Genomic DNA, 21,125 nt, shown 5'->3' on the forward strand with positions numbered 1-21,125 from the left:
GGCAGATACCTTCACGCGAGGCTCCCTGGTGATGTGAGGATACATCGCCTGCATTCCGCGTGCATAGGATACACAGCGTTGTTATATTCACATAGTTTAGTATTAAACGAACATGTGACCACCAGTAACCGATCAGTGGAAATCAAAGAACACCAGTAGAGGCATTTGTGAGTGCGTCCTTTTCCTCTGGACGGAAATGTTGCACCAGTTTGATTAAGAACTCAGTTCACCCAAATGGAGAAACGCGTATTTCAAAAAGTATTTCGATATCTACTGCATTTTACCCGTACAGGCAGCTCTAGAAATGTTATAAATGAGGTCATTTGAAAATTCCTGTGGATTGAGCTCTCCTTGGCTGCAATGACATTCAATCAAAGACACCTTTCCATAATAATAAAGCAATATAGAGACTTAGGTCGACTTGAAAAAGGCCCTGCAAGGTTGATGACTGGACATTAATGGGTCCTTTCAAGGTTATCTGCCGCTGTGAGCCACCTCAGTCGATGTGTCCGCTAAGGAATTCTGGTTAATGAAACCTGACAAGTGTCTCGTGACTGACACTGAGGGGTCAATTTACCCTTAGACAAATTACACATCACTAGTAAAAAAAAAAAAAATGTGCATGCTTAATATGAGAAAGATTGTGCACATAAACAGTGCTAGATGTATAAAACGGTTTTCTTAAGAAAAATACTGCAAAATGCTATGCGTTTATTCCAAGTAGACCATGAAAAGCAGTGCAAGATTTGGCATTAACTCTTTAGCTGGAAGCATTTAAACAAGATTGGATTTTCACAAACCAAAAAAAATATTGTGAACCTCAGTAAACTCTAACAATTGAAGCAATTTTTAAATACATTTCCATGGCCCCAAAAAAACAACAAGAAACTATTGCTCTTTTTTACATGTTAGGTTATTTTAAATTACTGTTAGTAATCCGCCGTAATGTGAAACCCAAATTGTTGCCATGCAGTTCTCGAGAATCTTAAAATCTTCATGTATGTGTCTCTTTGTGTGTATGTGTGTCATATTGGTGTTGTTTTATTATGTTAAGGCAGCAGTCCTGCCATTATCATTTCATATGGATGCCTGAAACAGCATGCCCCAGTCTGCTGCCACTTAATTACCTTCCAGTCTGCCTGAAGACATCTGGCTCTGATCCAGGCAGACTCTCTGGAGAGGGAAGAGAAGTACATCTAAGCCATTGGTTTCAATTTACCATGGGACAAATATTGCCTAAACATGCAAACAATGAAAGGAAAGTCCACCCTAAAACAGAATTTACATGCCAGTGCATTTCAGTTTGGCTGGTAAAGCCAGCATGTATTAAAACCACAAATATTTCCCTTATCAAAAGAAATGGAGAGCATAATAAACACTAATTAATTGTGTCACTGGGTGACACTTTGGGAGCTGTCCACTAATCATTCATTTGTTAATGACACATGGATTTATATAATCTGTGGTTGAGATATAACACTTGAATAAATTATAATTCAATTAAGTTTTCCAGCTTTAAATCATGACATTTTCTCATGAAACAAATACTTTTAATCCACAAATGAGATCCTTGAGAAATCCTTTCATTTTAGGGTGGATTTTCTATTCCAATCCTCCATTGACTCTGCTGATTCATAAGCAAAGTGTTTACTGTGGAGTCCCTCAGACGATTTTAATAGCTTATACAGTATCGCCTAATTCTGCACATGTTTTGGGTGTATGACGCAGACAGTTTTTCATAATCTACTAGCTTGTGTAACTGTGCAAAGTATTGCGATTTCAGCATTTATACCGCACCGGACTACTGCCGTCTAACTCGGTTACTCTAAGTAGCATTTACAAATGGAAGACTGTGTTTATGCAGGATTAAGCTAAGCAATTACGCCAGTCTTCATCAGTTTTACTGTCCACCACAGCCCTGTTGGCTGCTGAGCAACTCAGCGGCTGAGGGTTGAGGGCAGTGCTCAAAGGCACTGTGGTGGTAATCAGAAACGGGTGAGCACTACTCTTTCACCGCCCCCCCACAGATTAAGCCGACAATCATGTAATCATAACTGACCTCTCAATCCTTTAGGCCTCGCTCAAAACATCTCAATGCTAGTTTCTGTAATACAAGAGACCCACGTTTGATAAACTGGGGTAATGGCCGACTACGTTTGTATACGCATGTACCCACCTCCGAGTGCTCACAGCAGACACCTGTCGTACTGACACTGGATCTTTCACTAGAAAGAAGAGAAAAGAGAGATAATATTCAGCTTTAAGTCAGGCGGCCAGAAACACGACGCCAAATGTGTGCGATGTTGTGTCTTGGTATCTTCTAAAGATTAAAAAACGGGCAACTGTTACCATAACAACTTTCGAAGGCCATGATAAAACATGTCACCATGTGTTTGCAGGTGGTTTTACAGCTTCCTAATGGCAAAAAAATATACCCTCTCAAATTGAAAAACCTTACAACGACCCCGGATGGTCCCAGGACCCCACGTTGAGAACCACGGCTGAAGGCTACAACTATAACTCGACTAACGATGCAGTCTCACGGGAGTGAGTATTTTATTTTACCCGTCTCCATCAGAAGCATGAATCAGGCGGCTCAGGTCGGCTGCGTGCACCGTGCCGGTTACTCATGCATGCGGGGGGGGGGGAGAGATGCTCGGAGGCAGCAGCCGCAGCAAGCCGCTAATCCGACGCGCTGACGTCACCAAATCTTTGACAGCACTTCCTGGAGTGGTGTTTGTTGTGGGAAACAAGCGCCGCGGTGCTGATCTGGCCGTCCGGGCTACTTTGTAGCGACAGGAAAAGGACGGCACAAACTACTGCCCCCCCCCTCCCCCCAACACCGGACATGCGGCGTCTTTCGACCGGTGTCAGATGGGAGAGAAATGAGTGACGGCTGAGAGCGGAGGACGAGCTGGACATATTCTCAGGACAGCCACAGCAGAGACGCCGACAGCACGGAGTTGTCGCGATGCTGTAGCTAAACCATGGACTGCAGAATAAAGTAAGACCCCCACCACCACCACCCCCCACCCCCGAGTTGAGCTCCATCCATCGCTTCTCGACGTGGAGCTGTTGAGCTAACGGCTAAATGCGCGCGCCGCGTAACGTGGACGCGGCGCGGCGCGGTTTGGCCGTAATTTTAGCCATCTCCAAAAGGTGGATGTAACCACCAGGCCGGCGGGTGGGGGTGAGGGGGAGGGTCCGTCCGTCCGTCCGTCCGTCTTACTGACGTTAGCCAACCACCAATTAGCAGCCCCGCTAGCCCACCGGACAGCGGTCAAACGCGTCCTGCGTGGACACCAGGTGTCCTGTCCCCGCAACTTTTGTCCCAACATGTCGTCGGAGAACAGCCGCCGTGACGGAGCGCGCAGCGCGGAGGTTGTCGGTGACGCGCTCGGCTGATGACAGCGGGACGTGGGGGACAGGACGCGTCCACGACTCGCTTATTAATGTGATGGAATTCAAAAAGGTCGCTATGCGCGCGGAGCCTGAATAAAGCACACTTGTTGCCCGCGCGCGTGCGTGTGTGTGTGTGCGTGTGTGTGTGTGTGTGTGTGTGTGTGTGTGTATGTTACCAGCTGCCACTTTACCCCCCGAGTGAACCGTGTGTTTTGTTCTTTTCAGGGAAAATCCAGAAAGAACGTTTGATGTGGTTGCACAGGTGGCGTGTCCGACGTCTGGAAATGAAGGTAGGTGATGTCAGTGTGTCCCTGTCCACTGCTACCGAGACAAGACAACGTGGCTCAACTTAGAAATATGCATGATAAGGTAGTGTTGTTATTGCCACAAAATAGGATTTGTTGAGTTTATTTATAGTTCAGAAATAGATTCGTTCGTTATGAATTATTGTTACAGTCTGAAAGTTCTGAAATACTCTGGATAAAAAAAAATCACATGACACAGAACCACAGCACCACATAGTGCAGAGATCACCCTCTCACATTTAAGTGTACTGTAGTCCACTGCAGCAAAGCGTTATTGCATTTTCTTTGCCACCGGTGTTCCGCCGCGTCAGTCTGAAGTAGAGAAGGCCGAACTGAGGATGGACGCGTGTTGTCATTGATCGTTGGGCTTCTCAGTGTAGAAGAGGTCATCTAACAGCGTCGACTCGCTGCCTGCTAAATGATTAGCTGGTTCCCATAAAATCTACCATCAGCAATATTAGTAACTACTAAGTCATTGAAGTCCTCTTGGGTTTCCAGCAGCTCAAGAGTTTAGTTTCAACACTTTTTTGTTTTAATGTTTTTGGCAAAACACGATTTGTGAACACAATGTTCCATTTATTGATTAGTAATAACAATCCGAAAAGTATTCAACAAATACAGTCATTGTTAGTTCTGGCCCTGACTTCAATCCTTTTGAGTTTGTTTCTTTTTGTCTGCCATGTTTTTGTAAAAAAATGCTGATGTTTGTGAAACGACAGTAATTGTAAGTCTGCAAAAGGCAGGGTGTCATTTGGCGTCGGCAGCAGTGTTTTTGCACGGTATTTTAACTCCGGCACCGCATGGCCGAGTCCAGTGTTGCACAACGAGGGCACTCACTATGTCCGTGCTGTTATTGTGTGTGTTTACTCTGTCAACATCGTAAGTACGAGAAAAGGTCGTCGCCGAGTCCATCTGTGATGCGTCAGAGATGTTTTCTGTGTCAGTGTTTGAACATTCTTCTCTCGTTTTCCATTCTGTACTACTCTGACCATCAGTTAAGCAGTGCAGGCCTTTTTTCTTGGGATCCCTCAGAGATTGTTTTAGCGAGCTCGCGCTTGGGTCAGCAAACCCGCATTAAGCGTCAAACATTCCAGCCGCGGTTGGCTTTGACCAAAAGTGTCCAGGCTGGTTCAGGAAATGACTGAAGGCCGATGAGGGACAACAACCACACGATCCGCCTCGATGAATATGGGAAACTAGGTAACCTGTATCTCACATCCATATCCGGTGGCGCCCGAGAGTCCGATATCATGTAAAAAAGCCTTTTCGCTGCACATTACACCAGCTGTCTCATTGTGCCCGCTCAGTTTTGACGTTAAGGAGGTGTTATGTGCAGGGTTCGCTCGAGCAGCTGCCGAGCTGACCGGAGTGGACGGAAAGTTGTCCTTGGACGTAGATCTGATGTTTTAAACCAAACTCATAAACCGCCGGCCTGCGCCGTAATAACTGACTTCCCTCATGTATATGATCCAGGGTCGGATTCATATCCGGGCTCCTGCTCCCTGGAGCACTGCTGCCCCCCCCCCTCCCCTCCAGCATGTATACTGTCTGCCTGTAGTTTCGGGTAACCATTTGAGGAATGAATCACTTCTCTTCGAATCCGATCAATTTCCCTTTTTTTTTTTTTTAACTTTGCTTTAGCTGCCTTCTGTATGAAGTTGAATTATTCTTGAATGCTAAAACTGTGCTGTCATTGTACTAGGCCTGGATGAAGGAATTGTGTGCAAATATTCTACATTTCCACATGCGATAAGCCCTATAACTGACCTGTCTAACAGCAATAAATGCATTTGTCTCAGTTCCTGGATGCGTGTTTCTGTCGTGAGCTGAAAGGGTTAAAGCTATGAGTCATAACAGAACAGCTTTGGTCAGCTATGAAACCTCACCACAAACAAGAGCTGTTTCTCCTTCAGCCAAGCATTAGGTACCTTGCCAAGAAAAACGCCACCACACATTTGCACTTTATTTTCCCACTAACTCCGTGGTGAACAAAGAAGAGTGCAACCATGATTGGCTGTAATAAAATTGTCATGGCAACGTGATGTGGAACGTTTGAGCATTTGGAGAAGTGAACGTGGGGTTTCGGTTTGTTCGCAGTTCTCATAACCCCCCCCCCCCCCCCTCCTCCGTAACAGTTTAGTGCTTGGCTGTCTGATTACAGTTAGTAATGACGTGCTTTGAAGTGACTGACAGGGTGTCCTCTTTTATCGACTGGAACGCTTGCTGTGTGCACAGTTTTGCTGATACTGCACCGTCGTTTTGCCGCCGTCACCACATCCTGGACTTGCAGGTTGGAAATGAAATCCCATGTGCGACAGCATGGCATCATGCCATTGTAGTGTGGAGGGTAGTACCTATTTGTTTGTAATAGTCATGAGAAAACTACAGATAAACCTGTTCTTATTCAAACATTTGCCATTTATAAATGGTCAGCACGCCTAGCACTCCACTTCCCGTGCAAAGCGGGTTTCACATCTTCTGTAGTCTGCGATATGTTTGCAGATGACGCCCACATTTTCTGCACGCAGGCCTGCGATAAGCCTGTTGTTTTTTGTTTTTTTTTCTTCTTGGGCGTCACATGCAGATCTTTTTAACCGACAGAGTGCTCTCCTGTTTATGAGGTTACAATGTTACACAGACACAACTTTAATATTTCTCTGTAACATGATCTTGAATCAATAACTGGTAAGCTTTAAACTCACACACATATATCGTCTATCACAGGGTAAAATGGCAAAACCGGTTCCCAAGGCAGCAGTGGGTGGAGCTATGCAGACTCTCCATCCCGCTGGGAAAACTGAGCCACGTGCACCGTCGGGAAGCCATGTCTGAACCGGGTGTAAAGAACGCTGCCTTCCCCCATGACCCAAACTGAAGCCAGCATTTACACATCCGTTTTGTGTTTTGCGAGCCTCAAATGACTGATCCATTCGAGTTTATAACAATTCATCATTGCTACGATGGCCAATTCATTGAAGGTCACCTGTCACAGAAAATGAGCGTGAAAAAGTTGTTCCTCATTTGTCAATATTAGTCAAATTTGCATAATTGACTTTGGCTCACACCGCTGCTTGTGCTAGCTGTGACTAATACGACTCACAGCCATCCTGTACTTAAGCGTTGCTAATTGCGGTCCAAAGGTGCACTTGCCCGATTGGCACTTACGACCTGCGGTAATTAAAACTTGACGCAGTTCCAATCCTTTCAGCCCCGACACCTTCTAAGTCTTATTCACAGGCCTCCAGATCCCGTTACTTCTCTTCTCACTGGTGAAGGAGAATACAACTTTAAAGCGAGGAGCATGGTATTTAGAGTAAATAACTCTGCCAGTGTTCTGAGTTTGTTCTCGTTGGACAAACTCCCTTGGGGTTGGACTACTCTCCCTCCCTCCCCCCACCTCCCCCCTCCCCATGCATCAGTGGTGCAGGTAAGAACAGATTTGTTTACAAAACAGTGATACAGAAATTTGATGAGATCATCAACATTACTCGAGCGAGGCGGCAAACGCCCCCCCGTCCCCGTCCCCCTCCCTCCCTCCTCCCCTCCCCCTCAAAAACAAGCTCACGTCTACAATGGTTGCGGTGTTCATATCTGGACTTGGCCCCACACTTCTAAGCAGGGATGTGTTTATAGATGACAGACACTGGCCCTTTTTCCTCATGCAGGTCCATGGAGACCTCGCCTCCCTGTTCCGCCCCGAGCTCAGTTCTGCTTGGCTCTCTTGGCTCGGTGCTCTGCGGATGCTCGGGCTGTGAGCGAGATGCCTGAGAGCGTGACTGGCATGCTAGCTACTAGCGGCCCTGGCTACATAAAGCCATATTGATGTGCTTCCAAGATGCTGCCAAAGCTAGCAGATGACGCTAATGCTGCCAAGGCAGTAGGTGGGGACAGATGCTACCTGTCCTCGCCCGATGCCTCCAGCCAGATTGTTCCCAGTAACAAAGCAATACACTTAATAGATGAGTGTATCAATTTTACGGCAACTTTAATGCTGCAATTAAGGAAATATTTACTGTGTTTTAAAAAAGAGAGAAAAAGACGCAGTGATGCGTCTCAGGACGAGGGTCTGTTCATTTGTGTGGTTTACTTTTCCCTCTCTCAGTTCAGACTTGCAGGTCAGGTTTAAATTATCAGAATGTTTTCCCTGCCTGCTTTTGGGGGAATGGGGAAAGTACTTGTTGTGTTGCTTTGTTTCCATCTCATGTTTGAGCCTGTCAGTTGTTTATCTTTGAGCATGCGCCTTTTTCGTTTTGAGACAAGTGACAGGTTTGTCGTCCGCTTTAGTGTCTCGGGAGAGTTTCTCACTTGTAGTAAAACATATGCTGCAGGAGGTTTGAATGGTGAAATACAAATGGACATGCATTGGTTTGAGAACCAGAAAAGCAATAGTACAGGATTACAATAACATCTCCTCATTCGATTCGCGTGGCCTTGCAGCTTCACTTTGTCCAACTATGAAGAGTTTCTTTTGTTCTGTATCCTAAGAACCTTTCTCACTGAGACCCGGAGGTGTCACGCTGTCTCCTGCTGTTCGCTAGTTAGTTATCAGTCTTTCTTCTCTGCTTGTAGCCCCTTCAAGCAGCACTGTGATGTTCCCTTTTCCCTCCCTTTGGCTCTCACCCCTTCCCATTCCCACCCGTCGAATTCGTAGAGCAAAACCGTAGTAGTAGAACTTTTAGAAAAGGTTGAACGTTGACATTCTGCAAAATGTCATAATCGCTCCTTGACCCAAGCTTTGTCGTCTCTGCCGTCTGATTGGATTCCGGCTGCGCGTTGGGTTCAGGGTGGGCTCGCACTCAGACGGGAGGCCATTGGAGTACTAACAGATGCCATGGCAGCAAGGAGGGTGTTGATTGGTCATTAGAGAGGCCCCACTCCTCCACTCACACTCCTGAGAGGACCGAGGGGTCTCACACTTTGTTTGTCTCGCAGCCCTTCTGCCTTTCTCTTTTGCCTCGCCCAAATTACTTTTGCTAATTTGGATCTTTCCACGGGATCCGATATCTCTCACGTCTTTCTTGCCTTTTCTTGCTTTGTGGTTTGATTCATTTCCCTGTTATGGTAGGATAGTACCACAGTGTTGGTGGGCTTTGTGAAATCCCCTCCAACTCTATGGCTCTATGTCTAAAGGATTGGATTCGACCCACAGTCCAACATTTGACAACCTAAACTCTGTGGTGATTGGTGTCTATTAGGGAGTATTTTGTTTGTGTGTTGATGGCCATCTCATGTATGAACACTTTTAATGACATGACATATTGAGACAGTGGATGCTAATGTGAAGCTATAAGCACTTCAGGCCTTTTGGACTGTATCACCTGACTGGAGATCAGAACCACATGGAAAAGGTGTTTTAATGGTATCGGAGCTATTCGGGTATTGTAAAGCGTGTCCTATGTTCAGGAATTACTGTCACTGTCTCCTGTTGATTCATTGTGAGGAACAATGTGGATTTCATTTCATCACAACCCTTTCTGTGTACCTCACAGTGAGGTATCACTGGTCGGTATTTCTGTTTTGGTTGCCCCGTTGACAAAGTCGGCCAGCGAGTGTCACGTCTTTTCTCGGTACTCTGTTTTGTGTCTGCTGTGATTTGTGGTCCATTCAGTAGCTGTGCGGCGGCCTGCTGCTTACTGGGTTTGGTTCCAGCTCTTTTCTTATTTAAACAAGTTGGGAGAAATAGTCGTCCTCAAATTTCATCTCAGCAGGTTTCTGTTTTAAATTATATGACGAAGCTGAAACCATGACTCAGCATTGTTTCAAGTTAACTTTTGACCACTGCGGGCCCGGGACATGTGAGTTGTTACCCAGTCAAAAGCACCGTGGAAATTCCAAGCCAAAAGATGGATTTCTTTTGAACAATCTCTATATTACATATCTTTGGCAATGATAACCAAGTATGTCCGCAAAATGTTATGCCAATAAGTGGGAAGGGGTTGTACGCGTGCCTAACAAATACGAACTTCCCGCATTTGGTTTTGCTGGTTTGACTGAACAGCTGGAATGGCAGAACTCTGTTTGCGTGACTCAATGTCATCTGTCTTGTCTGCCCCCCACCCCCCTTCCCCCTGCAGACGTCTCACACTTCGGATGTCTTGTTTCTACCTCCTCTTCTCTCACTGCAACTTTTTGTCTGTGATCACACTTTGTTTGCACAAAGGAGGTGCAATCCTCATGACTCCCTATACAGACAAGGAGAGTAGAGAGGGAGCAAGTCCATGGGAGTTTTCAGGTGGTGACACACACACAGTACATGCATCCATCAGCGGCAGGTTGGGCTGTGAGTGGACTTCTCTGTTGTTTCTTCAAAGCAGAGTGTATTATTGGCCAGAGCATGAAGAACTGGGGCAAAATGAGACTGGGTGGGGCAGTGAGGGAGGGAGATGGGGGAGAGAGAGAGAGAGAGAGGGGATGAAAGGGGTGCTGGATATGCTGATGGCAGTAGTCTATAAGATGAGAGATGAGACAATGAGGGGGTTGCTGGCTGACGCAGTACTAAAACTCCTGTTGGGGTGGGGGGGGTCCGCTCCTGTGTGTGACAGGAGGTACGCGATTAACAGTCTGTGTCGTGCATGTATGGCTGTGCACGGCTGCATGAATGTCAGCGGCTGTGCATGAGAGTCACAGAGGCTGCAGGAGCTGCAGGAGGCGCATCTGAATTCACTGATGATGCCAGACTTGGAGAACATGGAAAGACTTCTAGGCGCTCGCAGGCTATTTTTAGACTTCCCCTTTTTTCCCCGGCGCAAAGGAGTGGGGAACCGTAGGAACCCGATCAATGATTTAAAATGAGATGATTTTGATGAATGCCGAAGAGTTTCATCACATCACCCCCACTCGCAGCCTCGGAGCTTGTTTTTTGTTTTGTGTCTTGTGTGTACGTCTGTGTGCTCCTGCTATGCGTTTTTGGGTGATGGCAGATGAATTCATTCCCTTGTGAACTCTTAAGCTATGCCCCAGAGAGCTGTGGGAATTTCATGGGTTTAAAAATAAAAAACCGCGAGGCAGAGGCTAGGATAACGTCCATATACCACAAATGTCATCTTAAAGCGCCTCCTCACATGTATCATGTCGAAGAACGGCAAAAGACGGCAATGGGTAGAAGTTCAGCACAGCAGATGGCACAAGCACGTACGACCAAACACACATACACATGCCCCCCCATGGACACACACAACAAGTATTGTGAGTCAGACTATGATTGGCTGGTTCTTATGTGTGTAATACCAATGTGGCCTAGTTTAGCCCCCAAATGAACAGGATTAGTGCAGCTCCTGCTTTAATGTAGCTTTAGTGACGTTAATCTGTTCCTAGTCTGGCAAATTGGATTTTATCAATAAAAGCTGTGCTCAAAAATATGTTACTTTCGACCTTTCATACAAATTTTAACGTAACGTGATTTGGGGTTTACTCACTTGTCGTGCCGCGTACAGTGGGAATGACTGGTACGTCCCCAAATGAACCAAACGCTGGGACTGTTTGATTTAGAATGGAGGTCAGTACAAATCGATGTCTTTTGGCGGTTTGTATTTTGGTGTAGGGAAATACCCTAATATAAAAGGTTAAGTTGTTATCTTTGCAGGGGGGCGGACTGCAAAGGCCGACTAAGGTAGAGGTCGGAGCGACAAAGGAAGGAGTCTCAGGTTGCATTACGGTCTCACAGGGCTGCTGCCACGTTGACGGATGTAAAATGACTCAAAAGATGAACGACGTATGAGACGGAAATGTATTTTCACCCGGCAATTACCGAAATCAACCCTAGTTATTGACATGATGCGAGTTCTGGTATCCTGACATCTAGACTGTTGTCCTTTTTAGACCTTAATTTTTGTGTCTAAGGCCAAACCCAAGTCAAGCAGAACTAGTAGTACAAGCCTACTGTCTGCGCTGTCATTTCAGCTTCTCTCCCCCACTATTTAGATGTCAACAGCCGTGCCCCCGGGCTATGTCTCTCCATCCGAACACCACACAATTACCGTGAAGACGATGGCGTTTACATCCATGTAGTAGGCCCTACTGGCAATTAATTTGGGGTCTGGCCTATTTTTCAAGACAATAAATATAGGTCAGTCCCGATGTCCTCAAGAATGTCTGGGACCATTTATCATTGCAAATCATCTAATTCATCCACGAGGTCTTTGTTTTCATATAGACGCACACAGACACTAATGCCTCCCTCACATTAGGGACGGGGCAATATATGGATATATTGTGACATAAGACTAGATATGGAACACTTGGTTGTAAAGGTTTACACTTAGTATTTTGTGAAAACACCTAGTGAAATCTCCAATAAATACAATATAAATATTGAAGCATTTGGTTAAAGATATATTTTATTTTGCCCATATCCCCCAGCACTTCCTCACCTACCAATACCCAAGTTTACGTTAACTGACAGTGTCTTTCCTGAATATGGAATCATTATTGATTACCTCACATGTCTTAGAAGTGGGCATGATGACACAAGGAGTTGTTCAGATATTAAATACTCCGTGTACAGTGGCACATCAATAGAGGATTCATCTTTTGTTTGTGGCTAGGGTTAATAAGCGGGTTTATGAGTGGTGCTCCTGTCCAGGGTTAAATGGGCTGCGCTGCTTGGCTTTCATATCAGGTCAACTGCATTTAGATTTCCCCAAATCGCAGATTTGCCTCGAGGGGGTTTCCACTCTGTACAGCATCAGTAACCCTCTACCCATCGCGTACTTGGTATGGAATCCTAATCCGCTTTCAGAAAAAAGTACAGTAAACTTTTATAGTATTGATTGGGTTGACTAATAGATCGTCCAACCATACATTTATCTGTTAAGCATCAGTTGAGAGTCTGAAAGATTATGCACTTAAATCTCCAAAATAAACACAGCAACCATGACTTTCATTGAACTCGCCATCATTTTATTTATTTTTGATATAATTCATGAAGCACAAATGCTGCAAATTGTCTGAGTTGGGTTCCAATTTTAAAGATGGGACTTTATGCTTGAGAAAATGTCAGAAAAATCGCTGCCAGTGGCAGCTCTAATTAGGCTCGTTGTAACGGGTTTAGCACGGATGAGACCACAGTTCTGACGAAGCATTGAAGCTGTGACAACCGTCTCCGGTATCAATGGGTCCAATGCAGGTAGGCTGTGTGTTGCATTAACCAACATAGAAGGCGGCGCCGCGTGGGACGCTGTGAGTCGCCCTCAGCCCGGTCCTGTCTGCTGGAGCACTCGTTAGCCACGCTCACCTTTTTGCCAATGAAGAACATGTGGACATGCAGGTATTTTTATGTGGTCATGCGGCTTGTCTTTTTTTTTAACTGGAAATAGTAATGCAAAGGACTGACAATGAAGGGACACTTTTCTCCAAATGACCCTTCCACATAGTATCGCTTTGAAACAATTTCCCATTACGAGAAATCTCCTACTTTTTGGGGTAGAGTGTGCGAGTGTTTAGGTTTCAGGCGATCCTACACTGTAATTTTTTTTGTCAGTACTTTCCGTCCATCAGTCCTGCAGAGCGCTGAGACCCCTGTGAATGTGTTTAGGCGCTATTGTGCGCTTTTAACAGATACAGACATATTGTCATCCCTGTGGATAGACTGACTGGCTGACTGAAAGCTGTCTGTCTGTCAGCCTTTGCACGTGAACTTCAAATCCCAGCTCGGCAGCACCAAGCATGTAGCCGCCAAAGGCAAGGCTTTACACTGTCATCGGCACCACGCGGCTGCCTCTGGGTGCCGTGCCATGTGACATTAACTGAGATCGATCCTCTCCACACCTCAAGGAGCTGCTGTGCAGCACACAGTGTTTTTCTCTGATGCTGCAACCACCACCTCACAGACGAGGAAAGGAAGTCTCCCCTAAGCAAGTGTAATTCAGTGACACTGACCTGATCATTGGCGTTATTTAACGTTGTCATTTTGTAAATTGACCCCCAAAAAATAAAAAAAGATTGCTAATATGCTGCAGTTTCTTTTATTTCATGAAATAAAGCACTACTAAATACACGTTAAGCTCTTGGTCTCGGTTACATTTTTTTTTAATGAATATAAACATATTCATTGCCATTCATTTATTGTGCTTATATACTGTAGATGTTTTTGTTTTGTTTTACCAAGACAGATGGTCGGACCATATGTAGAAAAGTATATGATTATGTGAAGTACTGTTGGTATTTAAGGCAACAGGCCATAACAAGCAGTGATGGAATCATAACCATTAACCTGCGCTGTTTCTATTTGGCTCCTCTCGGTCGCCTTCCGGGTTACATATTAGATCCCGAACTTCAGGCCACATTGCAGCTTTAATGTAAGCACTTGATTTTGTTATTTGGCAGCAACTGCAAAACAATACGGTGAAGATGGAGCTGGATACCAGTCTGTCAGGGGAGATACTGGTTTGTTTTCCTCAGTTTAGGAGCGTAACACCCCCCCCCCACCCGCCGCCCCCCCCAAAACAAAACATGCCGTCTGTGTGCTGTGCTGAAGATGCAGTCATGCGGAGCCGGTGTTTGACATAATGTTGGACCAGTATGGAATCTGACTGGGAATATCAACGCTGATGTGTGGTGATACACAGAGGCTGTCACAAAGGTTGCATCCATATGCTGTGCCACTCATTCGTGAAGCTGTGAAATTGGGTTGCATCCCAACTAGCCTGAAGACAGTATCTCTTTTATTTCTCTCTCTCTCTTCCTCAGCTCATCCTTCTGACGCATTTTTCTGGGAAGACGGAACAATTAATGTGGCATTATTAGGGTCACATCGTCTCCACTCGGCTCTTTCTTTCTTCTCCTTCCAGTGGCTCAGGCTGTTGTTTATCTTTTTTTCAGATGGAGCTGGAGAAATAGCTTAGAAATCCCCGAGGCCAACATCTCTCACATGTGAAGCCCGCCAGTTGATTTATTTATTTTTGGCTGGTAAAGCAGGTTTTACCTTAGTTTCTTTTATTTATTCTTTGTATTCAATTTTTTCAGCGTTGGAAGGGAACTCGCCTTCGCAAGTTTAGACCTAATTCAAAAGACAAAAGGGCTTATACTCTTTGTGGTGTTTTGTTTTCATTACGGTCAAGTTGTAGATACCAACGTCAAAGACAAATCCGATCTAAATTAGCTTTTTTTTTTTAAATCAAGGCTCAGGCTTTCACTACTTGTGTCAGTCCCCAGTCCTCATTTGTAACAACTTAGTGTGACCAATCAATACTAGTAAACTTAAGGAGCATATCATCGTCTAAGAAGTTTCTCTTCTTCCTCTGCTCACTAAATCAGCATGAAATGTAATGCCATTTGCAGTGTGCAGTCTAAGACTCGATAGGCAAAAGGGGAAAATCTCTTTTTAAACGTCTGTGAGTGTGTTTTTCTTTCTGCTGGCCTTTGAAAAAAGAGATGCCAGTTAATCTGCTTACTCCTTTAATTGTGAGTGTAGGGGAAGGGCCTCCCCCCGGCCAGAATAAGGCTACTGATCCAGAAGTAAGACGATGACCACCACAGTTATTCCTTCCTTTTAGGTTTTTCGCAACCCCTTTAAGTCTTCTTTAGCCACCGCCCATCTCCTCCTCCTCCTCCCGCTTCGCCTCGCAGGGAAGAAAGCTCCTTGTTCTGACAATAGACATTTTTTACCATATGTTGGCTTGACATCTTCATCAGGTTCACAGCAGGTTACCTTAGTTAACTTTCACTCCACTGCCTGATGGGATTTTCTCCCTCGGTTTCTCCAATCGGCCCAGGCTCAAAGTCTAGACGGCCTCCGAGGTCCCTTCAGCCCCGTGTCCACAATGGCCGTATTGTGGATGCTTGGTAGCGGTAGCTTCCTCCCGTTACGGCCAACGGGCCGGCGCTAAAACAATGCTTTTGTCCGAGGGCGTACAAGGAGGGGGGGGGGACTAATCCACTACATACTGTGAAATAAACCTCTCTCCGAGATGAGAGAGCGAGCGAGAGAAACGGCAGTGAATGAATTCACTGGCGAGGAGGGTTAGAGTGCAGCAGTTTAACCCCTGGCCAAGAAAGAGGGAGGAGAGGAGGCCAAGGGAGCGAGAGAAAGGAGGAACAAGGAGAGGCAGGCGCTGCATCCCTTCATCTCCGGTGCACGGATGGAGGAGAGGGGCTGCCGGTGGCTTTCACAGCCTCTCTCCTCACCAGAGAAGCTGCTGTTCACCATATGGGATTTGGCCTCTCTTAACAAACAGGCCCCCTATTCACTCACAACACGCATTCAGTCGTTCATGGAGTGAGGTGAAAAAAGTCCTTTTTTTTATGCCTTTAGAACATTGGATGGCCATGAGGGCTCGAAGTCTGCGTTTGATTCACATAGTATAGAGAATTATAAACTAGAGGCTTTCATCTAAATGTGTATTCACACTGGATTTGGGGTTAGGTCTTTTTTGTGTTTTACTGAAATCTCTTGTTTTGAACGCAGAACTATGCATTCAGGCCACTGTTATTGAGCTGCTGAGGTGATCCTATAGAACCACAAACACAGGCTTTTCCCTGTGGGTGTATTTCGTGTTCATCATATGGTTTTCCCAGTGGTTTGCAAAGGCTATTTTTATAAAGCTTTGTGTCAGTGAGTAAAAAAAAGTTGGATTCTACTTTTTAAATTTTTATTTTGTGACAATATGTTGAGCACTTGAACAACTTGCCATGCAGCGCCGGGCAGTGGCAGGTTTCTGACACGTATGTTGTGCGCAAACTTTTTCTTCCAGCCAGCAGCATTAGAGCAGCATTAGGAACAACATCCTCTGCCAACAGCTTCTTTTTAGCCTACTTGGAAATCCCAAGAAGTGAAGGTTTATGCCAAGATGAAGATGCCAGCATTTTTCATTTTCAGCCCACTTGGAAGTGCCGGTACACATAGATTTATGCAGAGAATTGAAGAAACAAGAGATGAAAGGGTAGGTTTAGGTTTTGGTGAACATATTAGATATATTATCTGGGTAATTTATTCTGTTTAATTCCATCACTTCTTATGATCCACCTGAGCTGGTCTTCGGGCATCTCCTCCCTCATCCGGTCCTTCCTCCTCCCACTCGTTCCCTGTTGCCCCGCTCTCAGCTCCCAACACCCTTCACCTATTAACCCTCCTTTTTTTCCTTGCTCCCTCTTCTCCTCCAACTTTTAAAGACCGGCGTCTCAGGAATAGCCAAAACATTGATTTTTTTTCTTTTCTTTTTCCACCCTTCATTTTCCTTCTTTACCGTCACGACTCAAGGGCTTCCTGCATGTGGCCCCCATCGTGACTATTGGAGGTCAGCCACGCTTTAAGCCCTCTGAGATCCTTGTACATGCTACCGTACACTAAATATTCACTCCTGAGCTTGCCGTCTGTCTGTAAACATGCGGGTTCAGCTCACACATTTGTACACAGACACGCGCGCACTTTGCCAACCGAGACCAGTGGTCAATCCCCGAGCTTTTGTCGGATTTACTCCACCTCCATTTCCTAAGGGTGTGAATGTAGGAATGTAATTCTGGATAGGTGATTTCAATTCAATTCTCACCCATTGGATTTGTTTACACTTCACCAGAGTGGAAGTGCTATAAGTCGCTTCCGCCTTGTCACCGGTGTTGCACATCACATTTGATGTTGCACATGTTAGTTGACTGCATTTTATACATTTTGCCAAATATGGGAAGCACAATAAACACATTTTAAGTCTTCTGCATTTGGGGAGAGGTTGATGTCCAGCAGGTCAATATATCATGGCGAACGGCTGAACAGACCATGGTTTGTGTTGACTAATCGGTTGCAGGGAATGAAGGCGAGTGTTGGGAAAGTGTGAAAATAAAGCTGCATACATACATATTAGCTTTGGTCCAACCTGACCAGCCAAAAACCATGATGGCAAGATCACGAAAGTCAACAATCCCAGTGGCTGCAGACGGAAATATATTTGAGTTAAAGGCACATTTTAACAACATTTAAATATGCAGTACCAATCAAAGGTTTGGACCTTGATCTTTTTTTCCTTGAATTGGATGAGATAATGTGTCCAAACCTTTAAATATCACTTTACATACACGGTTTAGTAAATTTGACAGTTGTCAAAAATGAATTGCATGTATTTGGCAGATGCTATGGAGCTTGCGTGTGTGTGTGTGTGTGTGTTTTGAAGAAGGGGAGGATGAATTAACCGGTGTAGGATCTGTCATGGTGACATTTGTGTCCCCTGGCAGAGCAGCAGGGGTCCTCTTCACCTCTGTAACCTTCAACTTTCAGCCTTAACCCCCTTCAAGCCCCCTCGTGAGTCCACCACACGCCTAGCACATCCAAAGGGAGGGGTGTATTGACGCAAAAGAGTGAAGAAAGCGAGGGGGGGTTGCAGAAGGGAAGAGGACAGAGAGCTGCAGGGGAGGGCGGGATGAAGAGCAAGAAAGGTTGTACAAAAAAAATAAAATGCGTCAAGCATGGGAAAGAGAGAGGCGAGAAGAAGTGTGTGTGGGGGAGGATGTGGGGGGTGGGAGGGGAGGGCAAGTTGAATATATAAAATAAAAGGCAGTGGGAAGAAGCAGCGAGAGGCAAAATGATTGGCACAGAAATTTGGAGGTGGAGCAGCGAAAAACCGAGCCAGTTGGACAGAAAGGAAACGCAGCGGAAGGAGACATAAATGATGCAGGAAGGTGTTTGGTACTGCTCTGAAGTTCTTGCATGTGCTCAGCTGTGTTTTCTTACAACTCAAGGTTTTCTGCCTCCTTTGCTTTCTTTATTCATGACTCTCTCGCTCTGCACCAATCTAGTAGTGGGACTCAACACTAAATAGAATTTACTCAAAAAAGGACAAGATCGCACATATTTCCGCTTGGAGAGAGAAGGACTGTAACTTTTATGTTTCGTATTGTTCATACATATTTTCGAGTGTTCGATGTCAGAACCTTGGTTTTTTCAAAAGAAAAAAATATAAAGGATATATAGCAAATATAGCAGCCGTTGGGGGTCAATTGGTTCGAGGATGTCAACTATTGGGAAACTCGTCCATGTCAGAAAATTGTAGAGCATGTTGTTCATCAAGCTACTCGTCATACCTGTGCTTTCCCTGCGTGACGACTCAAAAGGCCTTTAGTGCCCACCGGCTCAGCCGTGAACATGTCTGCTGACACAGTGGGACCCCTCACCCTCTGGCCTCCCGGACCCTTTCTGTCTGTCTTGTATCACACTCCAGCAGCAGTTCCCATCCTCTCACCCAGAAAATCAGCATAAAATAGCCCTAACTGTCGCAGATCATATGGGGTGGCAAAACAGAGGGGGGAGGGGGGTTTGGGTGGGGAGTTGGTTAGTAGAGCTTTGAGCTTCGCTGTTTTTTTGGGTTCCCCCCCCCCCGCGCCACTCTTTTCAAGATGGGGCCCATGAAATTATCCAACAGGATTATGTAAGGCATGATGGATTCTGCTGGGTCCTGTCACCCGTCTGTCCATTGTGTGCTCCTCTGTCTCCCAGGCAGCCCGGTGTGTTCGCTGTGAAGTGATACTCCATATATTGTGCGTTATTGCACGTCCTCTTCACTGAGATAAGGGGTGGTCCTCTCCCCCGGCTTTGTAAATGTTTGCATTAATCTTTTTGGACATATTCATATGGCAGCGTCATATCCGGATTGAGCCTGTGTTAAAAATGGTCATACGTCTTTTTAACTAAAGGACAATAGACGTAATTAAGCGGTTCCATTTTCTTTCTGCAGTTTGCCTGCTTTCAGAAGGTTTCGGTCCATGCCGGTGAACCTGGCATGTGAGAGCTCAGCTCTTGAAACCCTTGCTGCTGGTGGCCACGGGGTCACCGGGTGACCTTGGAGCTGTGGAAGCCATGTTCACCAGAGTGCCCTGTGTTCAGGCTATTGGTTCCTTTCAAACACGGCGTGTTGCACATGTTGCAAGAGTGACACTAATGCCAATAGATATATCTATTTTTTGCAGTTTGGTCCCTTTTGTCATGTGTGAATTTACCCACTATATTTTCAAGGCATTAGTACTGAGACATTAGAGGCAACATTAACCATTCTATCTGTTATTTTTTTACTGTTGATTTAATCTTTCAGTTTGTCCTTTGTGATTCATCAATTAGTAGGTAGTAGTAGTCTAAAATTATGAGAAATACTCACAACAGCTCATCAAAGCCACACGTTTTATCTGAAGATGTCTTGTTTAATCTCATCAGTCTCAAGTTTTGGATTTGCATTGGCATATATGAATCTGTGGAAGCCAACTAATGCTCTGTATTTATACTTCATTTCTGACCTAATTGACAAAATCTAAATTGGTTCTCTCGGCTAATCTCACCAAGCACTGATGTTATTTACTAGAGAGAAGAAACAAATCGCTAACCTCTGGTAAACCTTTTAACTTTAGCTTTTACGTTTCGCCAGCAAACCGCCAGGCTTGTATCAATTTAGGAATAATTAAGCAAATAAACTGGAGAATGTGTTGATGTGACCTTCTTAAACGTGTATCATTTGGTAATATAAACTATCATCTACACTGAGAATAAAGATTAGCATATTTATAGCACATACCTCCTAGACACACTGTCTCTTGTCTTTCACTTTGCGTCGCTCTGCATGTGTGTGTAAGTGAGTATATAAGTGTGTGTGTGTGTGCGTGCGTGCGTGCACAGACTCTCAGCAGCCACCCTTGCCCCCCCCCTCCTCTCTCATTAATATGTATGTGTTCTGAGGCAGCTAGCGAAGACGGTGTGTTTCTCACCCGCTGATTAATGCTGTCTGTCAATTACCTCCAGATCCAACCGTGCTGTGGAGCTTCCCCCAGGACCACACCGACCAGGTTGGAACACACTCTGCTTTTTCATTCTCTCTCTCTCTCCAAATCCCTCCCACTAGTTCACCAGTATAGACAACCCCTATCCAGTATTTCACCATTGCTTAATGCCCTCGCTCACCCTGCCATCCTGTGATACCAACACCTATCACCACCAACACCTATCACCACCCCAATCACCCTCCTCCTCGTCTCTCTGTCTCATTGTACGTCTGTTGCTGGTAATGAAAAGCAGTGAGCAGGTCTTCAATAACCGACGAATCAGTAATTATCATGCAACCGTGACAGGAATGCACACCTCTGTTTTCTCTCCTCTCTCTCTCTCTCTTTCTCTCTTTGAATCTCCTGCTCTCATTGTGCTGCTGTGTCTGCCTCCCATTGTTTCACTCCGTATAGCATTATCACGTTCGTTTTCCATCTGAAAGCCAAATCTGCAGCTGTTTTGCAGCACTTTTTGGAACACCATTTCTTTTTCAGCACGTATGGCAGGGTTTTGTACACCTCAGTATCCCCCACTAAGCTGCACTGTTGAATGGTAAAGGATGAATCCGCTTTACAACCGGGTCTTATTTGACTATTTATTTTTTTGTTTTTGTTAATCATTTCAAATGCTTATAATAAAATAAAATTGGAGACATTGTTACTACAAAGTCCAATGAGCAAGTAGCACAA

General features: G+C 45.2%; 1 protein-coding gene across 5 annotated transcripts in view; it reads left to right on the forward strand.

Moving 5' to 3' along the window:
• The first annotated feature begins 2,645 nt into the window (after nucleotides 1-2,645).
• The window catches only part of dennd1b (DENN/MADD domain containing 1B), a 94,333-nt gene continuing 75,853 nt past the window's right edge, over nucleotides 2,646-21,125 (forward strand). Inside the window, exons 1-3 of one of the 5 annotated variants that reach the window (XM_040184892.2) lie at nucleotides 2,646-3,004; nucleotides 3,628-3,692; nucleotides 20,416-20,459. In XM_040184892.2, the coding sequence (XP_040040826.2) occupies nucleotides 2,988-3,004; nucleotides 3,628-3,692; nucleotides 20,416-20,459 (126 nt within the window). In that variant the 5' untranslated portion in view covers nucleotides 2,646-2,987. Of the gene's footprint in view, nucleotides 3,005-3,328; nucleotides 3,473-3,627; nucleotides 3,693-20,415; nucleotides 20,460-21,125 lie in introns of those variants that run through there. The other 4 variants (XM_040184890.2, XM_078108205.1, XM_078108206.1 and 1 more) reach the window with 4 other exon arrangements.

The sequence above is a fragment of the Gasterosteus aculeatus genome, chromosome 8 (genome assembly GCF_964276395.1).
Source record: "Gasterosteus aculeatus chromosome 8, fGasAcu3.hap1.1, whole genome shotgun sequence".
Lineage (NCBI taxonomy): Eukaryota > Metazoa > Chordata > Actinopteri > Perciformes > Gasterosteidae > Gasterosteus > Gasterosteus aculeatus.